This window comes from Eptesicus fuscus, chromosome 17 (genome assembly GCF_027574615.1).
Source record: "Eptesicus fuscus isolate TK198812 chromosome 17, DD_ASM_mEF_20220401, whole genome shotgun sequence".
NCBI classification, from domain to species: domain Eukaryota; kingdom Metazoa; phylum Chordata; class Mammalia; order Chiroptera; family Vespertilionidae; genus Eptesicus; species Eptesicus fuscus.
In genome coordinates this window covers 34,573,290-34,592,032 of record NC_072489.1, presented here as the reverse complement: position 1 = coordinate 34,592,032, position 18,743 = coordinate 34,573,290, and the positions used below count along the sequence as shown (strand labels likewise).

The 18,743-nt window shown below is 36.6% G+C and overlaps 1 protein-coding gene across 3 annotated transcripts; it reads right to left on the bottom strand.

Moving 5' to 3' along the window:
- Positions 1 to 663: 663 nt before the first annotated feature.
- On the bottom strand, positions 664 to 11,352 carry LOC103296379 (gastric triacylglycerol lipase). Of its 3 annotated transcripts, none has more exons than XM_028127579.2 (9): positions 11,227 to 11,352; positions 10,952 to 11,069; positions 9,933 to 10,131; positions 8,057 to 8,166; positions 6,567 to 6,703; positions 4,842 to 4,988; positions 3,947 to 4,018; positions 3,473 to 3,544; positions 664 to 901 (listed from the first exon to the last, which is right to left on the bottom strand). In XM_028127579.2, exons 1-9 carry the CDS (start codon positions 11,329 to 11,331, stop codon positions 665 to 667), a joined length of 1,197 nt encoding a protein of 398 aa, XP_027983380.2. In that variant the 5' UTR covers positions 11,332 to 11,352; the 3' UTR covers position 664. The 3 variants fall into 3 exon arrangements, with proteins under 3 accessions (XP_027983380.2, XP_054584959.1, XP_054584958.1); XM_054728984.1 differs by having other exon boundaries at positions 9,933 to 10,035; positions 10,955 to 11,069; XM_054728983.1 differs by lacking the exon at positions 4,842 to 4,988 and having other exon boundaries at positions 11,227 to 11,235.
- Between the last annotated feature and the right edge of the window lie 7,391 nt (positions 11,353 to 18,743).

Sequence of the window (18,743 nt, the reverse complement as noted above, 5' to 3'; positions counted from 1 at the left end):
CCTAATTTGCCTTTTCATGGGGTTAAACATGCAAAAGAGCAGGTGGTATTCTGACTATGAAGATGGAAAGACATCTAGTCCATAGTAGAGAACAGAAAGCAATTTACTCAACCTCAAACATGCATAAGAGGTGTCAATATTCAACCCCAGGATTGTCTTTTGGAGACACTCATGGTTTATAGATCATAATCTATGCTGAGTTTAGAAGATAAATTGAATGAGAAGATTGGAAGTTTCACCTCTCCAGAAATGTGTTCTTTCAAATGTTTCTAAATCAAATTTTAAGTGAAAAATCAAATTTAAAATGTTCTTTTTTAAAAAATATACTTTTTATTGATTTTTTTACAGAAAGGAAGGGAGAGGGATAGAGAGTCAGAAACATCGATCAGCTGCCTCCTGCACACCTCCTTCTGGGGATGTGCCTAAAACGAAGGTACATGCCCTTGACCAGAATCAAACCTGGGACCTTTCAGTCCGCAGGCTGATGCTCTATCCACTGAGCCAAACAATTCTTTTAATTGAAAAACAGAAAGTCGGTTGATGCTAATATATTTCTAAAGTCAAAATTATTGAAAGAAGCATTGCATCTCAAACATTACAGAAAATCATCGACAGAAAAAAAAAGTATTTGGAAAGGTAAATGGATAATTCTTCAAATGCAGAACTAATTTTGACCTTTTCCCATCAAGTTTATAATTTCATTGTAAATTTCTTGAGGGGCATCCATAGCCCAGATGAAATCCAAGTGATTGTAAAAGGGAATCTTCTTGTGGTAAATGAGATTAGGGAGCTTTGGAAGCAAAAGGTCAACATCTTGAGGGTCAGCCAACCAATCTTTGCCACCATTCCATACTGCAATTGGCACATTCATGTCTGTCACACTGTAGATGGGAGGTGTGGGCTAATATACAAGAGAGAAAGAACCACAGTTTTCATAGGTATCTGCACTTTAAACCACAATACGTATTCCTGGGGTAGCTTATACAACCTAAACTGGCCTACATATTTTTTATTGAGGTATAATTGACATAAAACATTATATTAATTTTAGGTGTACAACATAATGTTTTAATATATGTATATATTGTGAAATGATCAAAACACTAAATCTGGTTAATTTCCTTCACTTTACATAGTTGCAAATTTCACTCTCTTGGCAACTTTCAAATATACAATACAGTCTTATTAACAGTAGTACCATGCTATACATTTACATTCTCAGGTGTCATTTGTTTTATAACTGGAAGTTCATAACCTTTTTACCACCTTCACCCATTTTGCCCACCCTCTACCCTTGTCTCTGGCACCCACCAATCTGTTCTCTATAGCTATGAGCTCAGTTTTATAGTTGTTTGTTTTTATTGTTTTAGATTCCACATATGAGATCATATAGTATTTATCTTTCTCTTACAAATTTCACTTAGTCTAATGCCCTCAAATTTCATCAATATTTTCCCAAATTTCATTACCTAGTTTTACAAGTAAATTCTAAACAATGATTGCTCAAAGAAAGTCACCTTTATCCACAGAGCTAATTGGATGCAATATGATTTAGATCAGTGCTTCTCAAATTTAACAGCTTGTGAATCTCTTAGGGATCTTGTGAAAACAAAAATTCTGATTCAGCACATCTGGGGGAAGAGCCTAGGTTCTGCATCCCCAGGTGATGCAGCTGTTGCTGGTCCTGGACCATGAGTGAATAGTGGGGCTTTAGATAACAATTCTTACAGACTAAAAATTTAGATTTTAATTCCAGCTGGAGGAAGTGAACTTTATTGGATTCTAACTGCAATAGATTGTTCCTGCCCCAAAAGTCTGAAGTATGATCTCCTTAAAATGTCCTGATTCATTTATTTTGGTTTTGCATTGACTTACCAGTATGGTCAGTCTATAGGTCAATCGGTTCATTTAAGAAGCTGTCTGAGTTAAATACTTGCCTGAGTTTACTTAATATTGGTTCAAATTCTGAGAAAAGCTATCATCAGACCCATTTCCTATTTCTAGAAAATTGTCATTCACACATAGCCTTTATAAAGGCTCATAAAGCAGGACCACAAAAAAAGAGTGATAGAATTTTCCCAGAGAATTTTGTTAATTTTTTATGTCATATTCTCAAGAAAACTTACCCCAAATACTATTTTTTTCTATTGTCACCTTAGGTAATAGGCAACTTTCCACAACAAAGGATTTTACCATGTGCAGTTTTCCTTCATAATTTAATACTTTATTATAATTGAACACCATCCTTAGCAATTACCAGCTTGCTTGGAGGGGGGCGGATTTGGGACTAGTTATTCTGGTCCCACTTAATCCTTCAAGATGGAGTCCTTGGATAACTGGTTTTAGAGCCCAGGAGAAAGACAGACTCAAAGCAAGTCTCTGTTTTGAGTGTTTGAGGAGGTGATGGTTGGAGGTGGAGAGTGTTTTCAACAAATGTTTGATCTGATGATGTTCTAAAAACATCTTTAAAGATATCAAAGATGTTTTAAAAATGGGGGTATCTTCTCTACACATAGGATATTATGGTGAAAAGACATAAGTCCTTTCTAAATATTGAGGCATGGAAGCAGATGAAAACTAGTAGTTTTGTTCAGCTACCACTTGGGTAGAAAATTTTGGGGTGGGGTAAGGAGGAGAAGGGGAGAATTACCAAAATATAAAATGTAGGTGTTCCCCTTGTTCATATTTAGCCAGTGATAATCTGAGAGTTTACTCTGTGAGGATTGATAGACATTATCCCATTAAATATTATCAGTAACTCCTTGAATGTAGGAGAAGAGATGAAGAAACTATTGCCTGAATTCATATTGACCTCAAAGAGGGCAGGCTCCAAAGTTTGGGATTTTTGTGCTACAAAAAGTGGGAGGAATGCACAATATGTCTGCCTGCACAATATGTCTGCCCACGGGGCCTTCTGTTGAAAAAGATTCCCACCCTCCACCTGCAAGCATACCATTCTTCTTTTATATATGGGAATGTGATGGAGTCACTTTCCTGGTTGACAATGAGGGAGAGGATATTGTTTAAAAAGACCAGAGATTCCAGCTCTATCTCATGAACAATCAGAATGACTGGTTTATTATACCAGTTAATTGCACTTTGGAGAGAACAGCTTGCTGGAGGACGGGAGGGGGGGGGGTCTGGGATACAGGGCAGGTCTGTCTAATGTGGTGAGGGGTGATGAATTCAGTCTAAGTTTGTCCCATGTAGGGATGTGTTATTTCCAGAGCAGCTCGAATGAGCACAGCCACTGGAACATGAGAACCCATTGGGAGAATGGGAGACTGGGGTGATGTTTGACATGATGAAGGAATCACAAAGAAATAATATTCTACTTTATTATTTCCTTAAGGCTAGGTTTAGGCACGAACATTCCTTTGGAAAATATATGCACAGTTATCATAATTTCATCTTTAACCTTTTAAAGATTTGTCTTTCAAAATGTGAATGATTTTAACTTTAAGAAGCTTACCTGATTAAAGTGCATCATGTTCTGAACCGGGTTTCCCCAGTCAAAAGCTTGAAATTTCCCAGACTTAACAGCCTAAGGTAGAGAAATGAAGAACACAAGGAAGTAAAAACTCTGCTTGCTATGTGAAATATAAAACCCAAACATGTCCAAGTAGTATAACTTTCCATTAAAACAATTACAAGTATTAAAAAACTTATTTTCTTTCAAAAAATAAAATATATTAATCACCCAGGACAAGGTATTGATGCAAGTTTAAATGCAGCTTTCCTTTCATAAAAATCATTCATTTCTTTGCTGCCCAGAGTACCTGTTTTTATGGGATTTTCACCCACATGGAATGACAGTTATTTTCAGCTGGTAGTCCCATGCCAGCCAGAAAAATTCCCCAACAGGAACATTTGACAGATTATTTTGAAAATGTGCTTTAGGTTCAGGCTCACAAAATAAATTTTAACAGCATTTGTGAAGTGATACCTGGGTCCAATGGAGCATGTTTTGAACAGAAGTCCCTGCTGGGTTATGTGATAGATACACATCCAGGCGACTCTAGGAAGAAAACACACACATGCACACTCACACTTAGATCTTTATTTTGTTTCTATGATGGAAGTTTTTCTGATATTGTGGTGAAAAGACATAAATATTAAAGCGAAGATGTAAGTTTTTCTGATCCAGTTCAAGTGTTTAAAGGGAGCATTTATTGGAAGGATATGAACAACACAGTTGTACATCACTTTTTAGAGCTTGCATAAGGCTAATTCATCTAATGTGTAGCCACTCACAGAGGAGTTTATCATCTCCATTTTATCAAAATGGGAAACTTCTTGCTTTGAAGAACTGTTCGTGTGTGTGTGTGTGTGTGTGTGTGTGTGTGTGTGTGTACATATAAATGACAGTCATTATATAAACTAGTTTAGTGAGTTGTGATTTTTTCTACATAAAGGGACAATGGGGTGATGGAAGGGAGCTGCAGGGGACAAAAATGGGAGCAATGACTTGTGATTTCTCTTAGGCTTATCTGCATACTAGAGGCCCGATGCACGAAAATTCATGCAAAAGTAGGCCTTCCTTCCCCCAGCTGCGGGCACTGGCTTCCTCTGGCACCCAGGACCTGGGCTTCCCTCCACCAGCTGCTGGCAGGCACCCAGGACCCGGGATGGCTTCCCTCCAGCCCTGGCTTCATCAGGAAGGACATCCGAAATGACGTCTGGTCTAATTAGGATATTACCCTTTTATTATTATAGATCATGTACACAATTCTGAAGCTACTCTTAGTTCTTATAAAGTACCATTTCTAAGTGATGATGGGACAAGTAATAAAAAACTGTTGTTCCAAATATTCAGAATAGAAATTTCAATGCATACAAACCATGTTCAAGTTCTTATGGTCGAATCCACAAATGATAAATAAAGCATTGCTGCAGAGCTCATTTAGTATCTCTCGGGAACATAATTCAATGGCCAGGAATTTATCAAAATAATGATGTGGGAAGAATACTTTGTCACCAAATATAACCTGAAAAATAAAAGCATCAGAGGGTTGGAAAAATCAAGCTTCAGAAAATACTAATTAATTCGTCTAATTTACCAGTTCAGGTGTAAATAGGCTGATGATATTTTCATATTTTTAATGCTGTTTTAGGAATTTCAAATATGTTCAAATAATTCCCACAATAAAGTTGTGGAATAAGCAGGGAATATATTAATACTGGGTATTTATTGTTACATTGAGAACTGTACTGACTGCTGAGAATGAGTATAAAACACAAAAGAATTAGAGTCTAGTTGGGGTAATCAGAGTTTGAAATAAAATCATAAAATAGCATGGCAGAATGTCACAACTAAGTGTCAAGATGTGTGATTTCAATAATAAATCATGAAAAGATCAGAAAGGAAAATGGTGACTCTGAACCATATTTTCAGTCAAGTCTTCAGAAAGACAAGGAGGCTAGGTAGTTTAATAATGGGAAGGATTGGACCTAATTCTTCTTGAGCAAAATAGACATTTTGTCATCCCCATTTTATACATGAGAAAACATGAGGCTAATAGTCAAGGTCTTGGGCTAATTAGAACTGATTATAACTAGAATCTTGATTCAAGCCTCTGACTTAAGGTCTAATGTATTTTTGTTGTTTATTTATTTACTTTTTTTTTTACCACTCTCTACATTGCCTATGAGAAAAATATGAGTACCAGTAGGAAATAAGTTCTGTATCAATGTAGCCAGGATCATCATAAAATCTTGCACTTTGAATAAAAGCTTTGATTCTAAGTAAAGTTTCTTAGGCTTTAGACACACATGTTAATTAAGAGTGAAAAGAAGTGAATAGGACAAAATCAGACAAGGAAATGTCATCATTACATTGGATAGCTTGAGGCTAAACTATTCTCTTAAAGGAAACTATGTATGTGTTGGTTTCTGTGGGTGGGAGAAGTAGGTGATTAAGCTTCGGAAAAAATAAATATTATTAATTCCCTGCCAGGTATGCCTACTTAATATTTATGTTTTGTTGAAATCTATGCTACTGCCCTATGAAATCCCTATTTAAAGAGAAAGGAGCTCTTAGGAAAAGGCGTAGAAAGCCAAGAGTATTTAAAGAGGGGTCTCAAAGTCCTTGCCTCACTCAACCATTATTTTTCTCTTTCTGCTTTTCCCTTCCCTTCCTTTTCCTCTCCCTCTCTCCCCTACCTTCCCTTTCTATCTTATTCTTCCTCTTTATAGTTTTCTTGGCCCAGTTAGTTTCCATTCTTATTGGACTATTTTGTTTTGGTTTTATTTCCCCTTCCCTGCTCCAGGGGTGGAATCCCTGTCTTGACAGAGCTGAATCTAGTGCTTGGTATATGAAATATCTATGAGGGCATTGCTAAACCACACAAAGTAATCAAGAACAAAGAAATGTACAGGGATCTCACAAGCTGTAGTGGGTATTCAAACATGGTCGGTGCTATGCAAGAAATAGTGGAGTACTAGTACATGTGTACATCTCTATTCTGAATGCAAACATGATTGGCCACTAGGTGTTTTTGTTTCTTTCCATCCCTTTGAAATCCATGGACAATTTATCTTACATTCAGTTAAAAAGAATCACATACCTTGAAGAGAAATGAAGGAATAAGTGTAAGTTCTTTTAACGGGCTTTTGATGTATTTCACGGTAGCAACTGGAGCTAATGCGTAGAAGGCTTTGATTTTTTTAGCCAGTTTGGGATTAGTAGAAAAGGCAATAAAACCTGAAACAGAACGACAAAGAAATAGGTGAAGTGTGTGTGTGTGTGTGTGTGTGTGTGTGTGTGTGTGTGTTACAACTGTGACATTACTGTAGGTTTAATAGGATTGCCATCTGAGGAAACCTGAGAGATTGACCATCAGTGCTTGTTCAAGTTAATCAGATTCTATTATTTTTTAATATTTCTTTTATTTCCATAGATTCTCTATGGGGACATGGGGCTAGAGATTTTAAAAAGTTATGATGAGCTCTTTTATCTGACTTGAAAAATAGGATAGTCATATTGTTACAAAAAAGAGTTATTTGTACTACTCTAGGCTCAGATCATTTGCACTTGCCATTCCCTCTTCCTGGAACACCAGTCTTCCAGGTATGCAGTGCCCACGCCTCACTCTCTGACCTCCTTCATTGCTTAGAGAGTGGTTGGTGCTGTCCCCTATTTAAAATTGCCGTGTACCCCTCCGATGCTTCCTAATATCCTTCCTTCATTTACTTTTCTTTCCATAGCATTACCATTATCTGATGGACTTTATATTTTACTTTTTAATCTTTGTTATTTTCTCTGCCTCTTCCCACTGGAATATAAGTAGTAGGAAGACAGAGATTTTAATCTGTTTTATTTATTGATGTATTCTCAGGACATCTGGTAGGTGCCCCATTAATATGACTGAGTGAATGGAATCAATTCAGTGCAGAGGCTGGGTGGTGCAATGTTTCAGAGCATGGGCTTGGGAGTCAGAGTGCCTAGGCTGGTAAATGAGCTACCTCATCCTGTATAATAAAAGGCTAATATGCAAATCAACCAAACAGTGGAACGACTGGTCGCTATTATGCGCACTGACCACCAGGGGGCAGACACTCAACACAGGAGCTGCCCCCTGGTGGTCAATGTGCTCCCACAGGGGAGCACCACTCAGCTGGAAGTCAGGCTCATGGCTGGCAAGCACAGCGGCGGTGGCGGAAGCCTCTCCCGCCTCCATGGCAGTGCTAAGGATGTCTGGCTGCTGGCTTAGGCCTGCTCCCCATAGTTCCCAGGAGTCAGACATCCCTCAAGGGCTCCCAGACTGCGAGAGGGCGCAGGCTGGACTGAGGGATACCTCTCCTCTGTGCACGAATTTTGTGCACCAGGCCTCTAGTTTGTAATAACTATGTTACTTTGCACAAATTATTTACCCCCTGTTTGTTTCCCCACGTATACAATAGGATTAATAATTGTTCCTATACCATCAGGTTGTTGAAGACATTATATTGTATATGTAATGAAAGGAAAGCAATAAGCACAATGATCTACACACCTGCATAACAACTGGAAAGGGTCTATGTGAACTAAACCACCTTCTTTGACTGCTATACCTACCAATGGTGGTGCCCTGGGAATGGCCAACATAGTGTAGCTTTTCCTGTCCGGTTGTCTTTAAAATCAAGTCAATTGTGGCTGGAAGGTCATATTTAGCCATTTCATCGAAGCTGCAAGAAAAAAAGACAAATAAAACAACATATTATCATGCTACTAGAGGCCCAGTGCATGATTGAATCATGCACGTGTAGGATCCCCTACACGCTTTCGCTTTCGATCGTGGTGGAGCTGGGTGCCTGTCTGCTGGTGCACCAGGCCTTTCCAAAGCCTCCGGTGTGACAGAGGCTTCCGAAAGGCCTGGTGCCGGAGCAGACAGGTACCCAGCTCCCCCGCTTTTGATGATCCGCAGCGGGACGTGAGCTCGCTGCCCCAGAGGCCCCTTCTGTTCCACAGCACAGCCATGGCGCAGACGCTGAGCTCGAGCCGCCACTGGCAACACGAGCTCAGCGTCCTGCCGGCCCAATCGGCTACCCCGGCCACCCCGATTTCCGCCCCCTGTGCCTCCCGCTGGCCCAATCGTGGGCGTAGCAGAGTGATGGTAATTTACATATTACCATTTTATTAGGTAGGATAATTTCTAAAAGCCAAACGGGTTTATAGCTAAGGCTCCCTTTGAGAAATTGAACGCTAGATTCTCTAAGCATTAGTGAGTACCAAGTGCTCTTTGGGGCGGCTTCTTATAAACAGTTGACATCATTTCTGAAGCACAGCATTAAAGCCATAATTTAATCAAAGCAAGGTAATATCTGTAGCTGGGATTATTTCTATCCCTAAAACAATGTCAGATTTTTATTTTTTTTAAAATATATTTTATTGATTTTTTTACAGAGAGGAAGGGAGAGGGATAGAGGATTAGAACCATTGATGAGAGAGAAACATCGATCAGCTGCCTCCTGCACACCCCCCATTGGGGATGTGCCCGCAACCAAGTTACATGCCTTTGACTGGAATCAAACCTGGGACCCTTGAGTTCACAGGATGCTCTATCCACTGAGCCAACCCAGTTAGGGCCAATGTCAGATTTAATAATAATTTGTGTGCAGTGTTCCACTGTTATTTAATATGAACCATATCCCTCTCTATTTTATTCTTCACAAATCAGCTCGAATGACTTTTGAAAATGAAAATGGGATTACGTTGCTCCCTTATTTAAAACTTTTCACTGGCAACTCATTAAATTTAGAATGAGCTGCAAGACTCCCTACACAGCTCTGCCTGATCTGGCCCTTGTCAACATCTCTAGTGTCCTCTCATGTCGCTCTCTCTCTTCCTCACTATTGTCAGGACACACAGGCTTCCTTTCAGTTCTCAGAGCATTTTTGTACCTCAGCATCATTAGCCAAATTGTTTTCAGTTCTCCACTTCCATTAGTAATTTTCAGGAATAAGGCACAAAAGGGATGCTGATAGAAAGGTTTTGATAATATCTCCATGGTGTCAAATTTCATTGCTCCTACCCCAACCTCGATATTGATATTGACTCAGATTGCTGTCCTGAACCCCCAACTAGGTTTAACATCCTCTTGAATCCATATGGATATTCCTTTTCAAATCTACTCAGGACAGAAAATTTCCTTGCTCCAGTCATTTTGCCCATTCCATTTGGAAAAGCATAATCAGAAACATAAAGCATAATTCCCAAATACTGGGTAATGAGATCACAGAAAGTGAAAAAATTATCCTTGGAGAAAAAAACTGCCCTTGCAATGAGGTGTATGGAAGAATCCAAGAAAAAATTAGAATAAAAAAAATTACTTCCTTCTCTTCTTACTTGAAATATAATATGTTGAAGTGGGACTGAATTGAAAGGGGTGAACACCCATGCTTTTTAAACTCAATATTGATTTTTGTGTCCATTAATTGTTCCTTTTCTTTACCTGAAAGCCCAGAATTCAGCTGAGTTTGGTGAATAATAGATATTTCTCCTGGCCCAGGTGTTTCCCCTGCTGTTCCCCAGCCACACGTCATAACCAGCATCGGCCAGAAGGAAGCCCAGGCTGTTGTTGGGCAGGTTGGCAATCCAGTTTGTGGCTGATGTGAGCAAACCATGTTGCAAAAACACAACAGGTCTCCGGCCTAAAGAAGAATATTATTTAAATGCTGTATAAACACATTTCTCATTCTAAGATAAATTATAAAGATAGAAACAGACTTTCATATCACTAGAATAAAACCATTTGCTTAAGTTGACTATTTTTTAGTAACTTACCTTAATTATGGTGATGGTTTCTCAGATGACAAAAGTTATCAAATGATAAACTTTAAATATGTGGTTCCATTGTATGCCAATTATGTCTCCAAAAACTATTGAAAAATTATATGCTAAAGAAATTCAGCATGATGTTAATTTAAGTGGCCCTACTTAATTGTATACTTTTTTGTACTGTACAACCTTTTCTACAATGAGACACAGATAAATTTTTAATAGTACTAGCAAAAATGACTTTTATCTGTTTAGCAAATGAGCCTTTAATTGCCTCCCCTTTCTCCCTCTGCAACACACACACTGGCTCTCTCTCCTGGATCCTCTAGGACTGCGCTCAGTTTAATTTCAGAGAGCAAGCTTTCCTTCACTTCTCCTAGTTAGGTGTCTTTGTCAGGACTTCTAGCTTAATATCCTGTGCACATTTCTAGCATTGCTCTGATCACACATTATTATAATCATCTGTTTATCCAGCTCATTTGTTTGATGGTAACCTCCTTGAAGAAATGACTTCATCACTGTTGCATTTCCAGAATGATCAAGACTCATTAAGTCTAGGAAAAAATTAAAGGAGGAAAAAGAGGAGGAAAAGAACAAGGAAGGCATGAATAGTGGAAAAGAGAGAGGGAAGGAGGAAGAAAGAAAGGGGGGGGGGGAAAGAGGGAGAAAGGAAAGAGGGGAAGAAGGTTATACCTCTATTCTCTGCATTTTTCTTCCCATAAGGAATTCTGTAGATCTCTAGAATATAACCATCTTCAGTCACGACTTCATATTCTTCACTTGGGTATCCCCAATAAGAAATCATCTGACTCTGGTGAGGAAAAATCAAAACTTTTTTAGTTTACTTCTTAAATGCACCTAGTAAGTAGATATTATTATATTTAATTGAGCATGTAAAATCTACTATAATCCTAAATCATGGTAATATCTTGGTTTTGTAGGTGTGTCTTTTTCTTCCAGTAACTTACAATATTCATAGTCACTTCAGGGCTTTCATGATTTAATCTTCCAAAGAAAGCTTGTGTAGTTCCAAGAGCAGATATCAAACTTGCCACCGTTAATAGTAACCACATTTTGGTTCTGCCTGAAATAGAAGAATAGTTTGTGCCATGGTTAACTTATTACACTTTCATAATTCTCCTATTTTTTGTTCATTTTATCTTCATGTAAAGTAGAGAAATGCTTAGGTTTTATTATATTCTGTTGAGCAAAAACCTGAGATGTGGATATTAGCACAGGCATTTTAATGCTTAGCATGTTTTCACTCTATTTAATTCCTTTTGTTTAGGAACATTTCCATTTGGTTTTGAAGTGATATTGAACAAAACTTAATTGATTAAAAAAAAAAGTCTTCTGCCCTGGCCGAGTTGCTCAGTGGGTTGGAGTGTTGTCCCATACATCAAAAGGTGGTGGGTTTGGTTCCCGGTCAAGGCACATACCTAGGTTGTGGGTTTCATCTCTGGTCTGAGCACATACGGGAGGCAACCTATCAATGTTTCTCTTTCACATAGATGTTTGTTTGTTTTTCTCCCTCCTCTCTCTTCTAATCTCTCTAAAATCAATAAAAACATGTCCTCAGGTAAGGATTAAAAAAAAGTCTTCTAGCCCTAGCCGGGTTGGCTCAGTGGATAGAGCACCAACCTGCAGACTGAAGAGTCCTGAGTTCAATTTTGGTCAGGGACACATGCCCAGGTTTCGGGCTCGACCCCTGGTAGGGGGTGTGCAGGAGGCAACCAATCGATGATTCTCTCTCATCATTGATGTTTCTATCTCTCTCTCTCCCTTTCCCTTTCTCTCTGAAATCAATAAAAATACTTTTTAAAAAAGTCTTCTAATTGTCTGGCATAATGTTATATTCTAATTATGCCTTAAATTTAACTTATTTTGAGAGTCCAAAGTTGGGGTGTGTGTGTGAGGCATTGTGTGGGCATTTGATTCTTCTAGATGCTATCTCAATATAACATGTATTCAAAACAATTATAATGTTTTAAATATTGTTTATAATAGTCACTCCATAAATATTTATCATGAGGTAATTATGTGGATTCAGAAGCTACCTCCACCTACTCAAAATGCTACCATAACTAGAGTAACATGTGAATATAATTTTAAGAAAGCTTTTGCACTTTTAATTTTTTGCTGTGCTATTACCTAATTGAAATTACTTAGGTAGGCCTTGACAAATATAAAGTGACAATGTATTGGGTGGGAGAATATATTTTTTTCACAAGCTTTAAGCAACAAAAAGAAAAATCTGTATCATGATTTGAAAATGACTTGAAAAGCAATTTTCCAATTCAGCCCACTCATATTTTATAGGTAAAAATAGCAACCTACTTCTTAGATAACTTAATGACAGTTTCAAGTAGATTGACTTAGTGCTATTGTTTAAATAATAAATTTTTCCTATAATTGCTTTATCAAAATTGACTGGCTTTTATAAGCTATTTTAAAAAAAACATATGTCAATTTCCATAAAATATTTTCAGCTCTTATGACAAAATATGAATTTCTTTAATATCTAGTTAGCCTTTATAAATCAGTAAGAAAAAGAGCAAAGCAATAGAAATTGGTACAGTACATAAAAATTATTTTTATATAAAACCTTAAGACTTAAAAACATTTGCAAATGTGCTTAATTTCATCTGTCATCAATGAAATATAAATTAAACCAACAATGTTACAATACTTTCCACCTTTATCAAGTAAAGTTTGATAAATATAGTAATGGCAAAGTTAGATAAAACAGACATTTAAATGTTATTTATGGGAATATAAATTTTTGCAAGGTCTTTCAAGAGGAATGTAAAAATTTAAATATATATATATATATATATATACACACACACATATATATATCCCTTCCATTCCACATTTAGAAATTTAACTTCAAATATAGTAATTACTAGTGTGTCTAAAATGCATGTACTAAGATGTTCATACAACATTATTTATAAGAGGAAAGATTGGGAACAACCTAAATGCCTATCAGTACAGAACATAATGTTAAATTATTGTACAACCACACCACAGAATGCCATGCATATTGTTCAAAGAGAACAGTGAGGTAGATCTGTTTGTGCTTATCTGAAAAGTTTTCCTAGATGAATTGTAAAAGCAAGGCACTGAATACAGTATGTTTAGTACATATAGTACAGGGATATAGCACCATTTATGAAAATAAATTGGTATAATTTAAAAAGTAAAAATGAAACACCAAAATTGTTAGGCTTCTTGTAGTTGTAAAGCAATACAGGCCATGAGGCCAGTGACAAAATGTGCTTGCTATAAAATGAATGAAATGTTTTACATTGAAAGTAGTCTATGAGCATATAGACTACTTGATATGCATATTAGCTCCTGATGAGCATATTAGCTCTAATATCTCATAAAAACTTAGTAGGTCCCAGCTTCACCTGGGTGGCCCAACTTGAAATTTATCAGCCTTGCTTGTCAACATGTTGTCCCTGGTCAGCATTTTCTCTCATACAGTAACTAGGAATTTCAAATATACTCAAACTCAGTAGAACTGAACCAGTGTCCCATTCAAGTTTTACATTTTTATTAAAATTACAACTTATATGCTTTCTTTTTTTCCAAATGACCATTTTGACAGCACTCTACATTTTGACAGCCATATATATATATATATATATATATATATATATATATATATATATATATTACAGATAGGAAGGGAGAAGGAGAGAGAGAGAGAAACATCAATGATGAAACAGAAAATCATTGATCGGCTGCCTCCTGTACGACTCGTACTGGGGATCAAGCCCACTACCCAGGCATGTGCCTTTGACCAGAATCGAACCAGGGACCCTTTAGTCTATAGGCTGACGCTCTATCCACTGAGCCAAACTGTCCAGGACAGCACTCTACATTTTTTTTTATCTTCTGATGGCAATTATCACTTGTTTCTCAGCACAGTCAGAATATTTGACATTAGACCCAGAACATCTAAATGTCCTATGTTATAATCACCAATTACAAGTTTGAAAATCTTCAGGTACTAAGCTGGTGAAAAGTTTCAAGGGAGAAGGGGTATTTGTCCTTAAATATTTGAAGGAGTGCCATGTAGAGAACAGTGTTAAAGCAATTTATTTTTAGTGTGCCAGAAATGAATAATTCAATAAATATTTATTAAGTTCAAAGGCAGACAAGTGTTCTCAAAATACCTAATGACAAGTTCTAGAATAATGGCAGTAACAACATTTACATTACAGAGTGCTTACTATGTGTTGGGTAGTGTGACATGTTGTATGTGCAATAGAGTTAACTTCTCTAAGATGATTTCCTATTCCATAAAATAGGGCCAGTAATAGTCAGGTTCTGAAGTTATCATAAGAATCCATTAAGATAATAAAAGGAAAGTTATTAAGAGCATGTTAAGATCTATTAAACACTGGAAAAATGTAGTGATATTTTAGTAGCATCTCACTTAATTCTCATGCTAAGCCTATGAGGTAAGTAGCATTATATTCCCCATTTTACAGATGAGAAAACTAAGGCTAAAAGTATGTAGAAAGCAACTGAGCCCATTTTTGAGACTAGGTAATCTTTCTCCAAAGACTATGTTCTTCTCTACTACAATGCTTCTTTAGGATAACCTAGCCCAGCATCTACTTGGAACTACTTGGAACATCCCCAGAGAGAGTTACATAATAAGTTCTAAACTTATTTTTAGGGGTTTATAATTTAAATAAATACATTAGTAGCCTATAAAGTTTAACAACAGTATTCACAATGGTTAACTCAATAGCAGTTGATTTGGATGAAATTAAATGATTCAATATAGCATATCAATAAAGTCAGTTCTTATGAGGGTTGATCTATTACTTCTCAAAAAGGAAAATAAAAGATATTAGATTCACATTAAACATTCATTACAAAAATGCTGAATTAATAAACACATTTGTCATCTAGTAATTCAGAATCCTATGTATAGATAAAAATAAATGAAAAAAAATAAAGCAAATCCCAGAAGAATAAGCTTTAATTCTAATAGAAACATTTATATAGATCAATATGCAACAAATATATAGGCCTTTAAGAATGCACAGTTGGGTTAAAGAAAAAACTGAATCTAACAACTCAAATATTAATTTTGCTCAACAGAAGGTATACTTACAGTCTCCTCAGATATAGGACTATGTTTTGCTGGATATTTAGTATTTTTGTTAATCTTGCACTTACTTCTTATATACAAAAGTTTAACAATAGCCAGAATTACTCACTCACTGATTAAATATCCCAAAATCATCTAATTATAAAAGGACAAACCTAAAACTCAAATATTACCCTCAAGGTGAAGGGATTAAGCAAAAAAAAAAAACAAAACAAAAAAAAACACACACACACAAAACCCCCATACATATAACACAAAGACACACACAACAGAGTGGCGATAGCTAAAAGGAAGTGGGGTGGGGAGTAGGAAGAGGTGGGCAAAGAAGGGGACAATGGGGATGGAAATAAACTTTACTTGGGGTGATGGGGACATGGTGCAGTGTGCAGACAATGTTTTATTGAGTTGTACACTGAAACTGTATGATTTTGTGAATCAATGTCACCCCAATAAATTCAATTAATTTTTAAAAATGCTACATTCAATTTCACATAGTATTGAGTTCACCCCTTCAACTTTTAACAAGCACAAATATTGGCCAAAGGAGTTATGATAACTACGAATGATTTAGAAAACATAAAAAATTATTCTTGATATCTTAAACATATAAAAACTGTTAAACCAGCGGTATAATCAAATTATTATGCAGTAGGGCTCGGATAAAAAGGCCTAAGATAAAAGGCCTCTTTGTTTTTTAAAAATACAGTGCACAAACTATTCTGACCAGGTGGTTTGATAACCACCTGCAAATACACATAATCAGCAAGGAGTGGTTTTTTATTATGGTCTTTGATCAGGGTCTCTAACCCTTCAAATAATAGTCCAGCTAATATACCAAACGCAACCTCACCCTTTAAAAACATATGGGTGGTGTCATTTTCATTATATAAAATCATTGTTTGGAGTTTGAATAATATCATTATGTTTGCAAGTGACTTGTGCAATTAAAACATTTATATTTAAAAATATAGCTAATCCTTTACAACCACCATGAGCAAATCTGTAACTCAGAGTGAGAGAAAAAGAGAATCATATTTTGAGTTTTTAAAATAACTTGCCATTTATTTTTAGAAATAATTATTTTATTAGTACTTAAATACCAGAAATGGCAAGTTATAAATCAACTTTCCAACAACCATCATAATACAATTAATTGGAGTTGTATTGTTTCAATAAACTAGGACAGGCATCCTCAAACTACAGCCCGCGGGCCACATGAGGGTGTTTTTGCCGTTTTGTTTTTTTACTTCAAAATAAGATATGTGCAGTGTGCACAGGAATTTGTTCATAGTTTTTTTTAAACTATAGTCCGGCCCTCCAATGGTCTGAAGGACAGTGAACTGGCCCCCTGTTTAAAAAGTTTGATGACCCCTGAACTAGGAAAACAATTTAGGATATGTCCAATACTACATATATTTACATATTTTTATGTTACCTTTGCTCAAGTCTGGCTGATTTTCATTGACAATAACATTTCTGAAAGTAAAAGATGGTGACACATTCTCATAAGGTTCAACATAAAGGGAGAGGGTTTTGCTCGCTATCCTAATGCAATTTGAACTTACTTCACTAGCAGTTGCAAAGTAGATTAACCATGTTTCTTCATGTCATTGCTGTATAGATTTAAACAAGAGAATGCAGGATGTGTTTCTTTGGCCTTTTACTGTGGTTGAAAATAATTTGGAGTCAGAATCTGCACATATTGGGCATATACAGTATATAAATACTAGTAGTCTTTGAAAGAGATCTATGATTCTTACAATAATGCAACCAAACAATCAACATGATCTTGCTTCTGTATAAATACCTTCAATCTGATTAGCCAGAGGTCATTGTGGCAGTCATGTAAACTAGTAAAAGGGTGTTAGTTTCCAGTTTGCAATATGTATTAAGATCCATGAGGAAACATGATGCTTTCTCTACTCATAACAGTCGCACTAACCTCCTCAACCCTGCTCCATTCTCCCTGCTCCACTCTCCTTTTCCACTTGCTAACTCTTCATCTTTAGGTCTCAGCTCAGCCATTATTTCCCTGAGGAATACCACCATGACACTGTTGTGTTTTTTTAATCTTTATTATTAAGAGTATTTTCCCCCTTATTACCTCCCTTCACTTAGTCACCCCCTCCCCATTCCAGGCCTTCATGGCCCTATTGTCTGTGTCCATAGGCAATGCATATATGTATTTAAGTTCTTTGATTAATTTCTTTTTTTTTTCTATTCACAACATAGAAATTTTTATTGCAAATGAGATGAAAAATTATGCAACCAAAAATTTCAGGAAAAAATGTTAAAGAAATGAGAATACAAACGTCTGTTTGTTGTAGATTCCATAATGATTGGGGCATGAAGTATGATTTTATTTATAACCTTAACTATTTTCTTTTTTTAAATTTCTTTATAGATTAAGGTATCACATATTTGTCCTCATTCCCCCATTCCCATCCCAAACCCCTCCCCACGCATGCCCCCACTCTCCTGTTGTCCGTGTCCACTGGTTAGGCTTATATGCATGCATACAAGTCCTTTGGCTGATCTCTCCCCCTTTCCCCCACCCTCCCCTACCTTCCCTCTGAGGTTTGACAGTCTGATCGATGCTTCCCTGTCTCTGGGTCTGATTTTGTTCATCAGTTTATGTTGTTCATTATTTCCCCTAGATGAGTGAGATCATGTGATACAAGAACTACATTTATAAGAACCGAAAATAAGACAAGCAATAATGGTTATGCTGAGAGGCAAATGAATCAGTCTGTAGTGAGTTTCTTTCTGGGCCAACAGTTCTTTTGAGTCCCAATTTCAATGTCAAACAGTTTCTTATGTGTACATGTCAGCAATGATATTTCAGTTCTGAATGGTGGACAAATGGTGGTAATGCCTACCCTCTCTGATTTGGTCCTGGGCAACCTGCAGCGACGCACAGCTGCTGACTGCTAGCATGGCGAGGCATCGTCAGCGTCTTCCATCTCTGGACTGTTTCTCTTCTGTCTTCATGGCTGGAGCAGTCCTGTCAATTCCTCTCTGTTGCAGGAATTCACATGGTTTTGGAGTTGTTTTCTGAAAATATACAAACATATTCTCAACCAAAAGTTAATAAAGGAATATTTTCTATAAATTTGACTTGCGATCCTTTTTCATTTTTTGCCCAAACGATTTTCCTTTGGCTTGTTTTGACACCATGTGTGTTTTTCATGGGTGTCTTGCTGTTAGCATTACAAATGAAAGTTAATTTTCTAAAGTAAAAATTTTCTAGATGTAATTTACTTACAGGATATTTTTCCTTACATGATATTCTTCTACTATCCCCCTTTTTTTGATTTAAATATTAGGAGGCTTTTGGAAATTTTATAA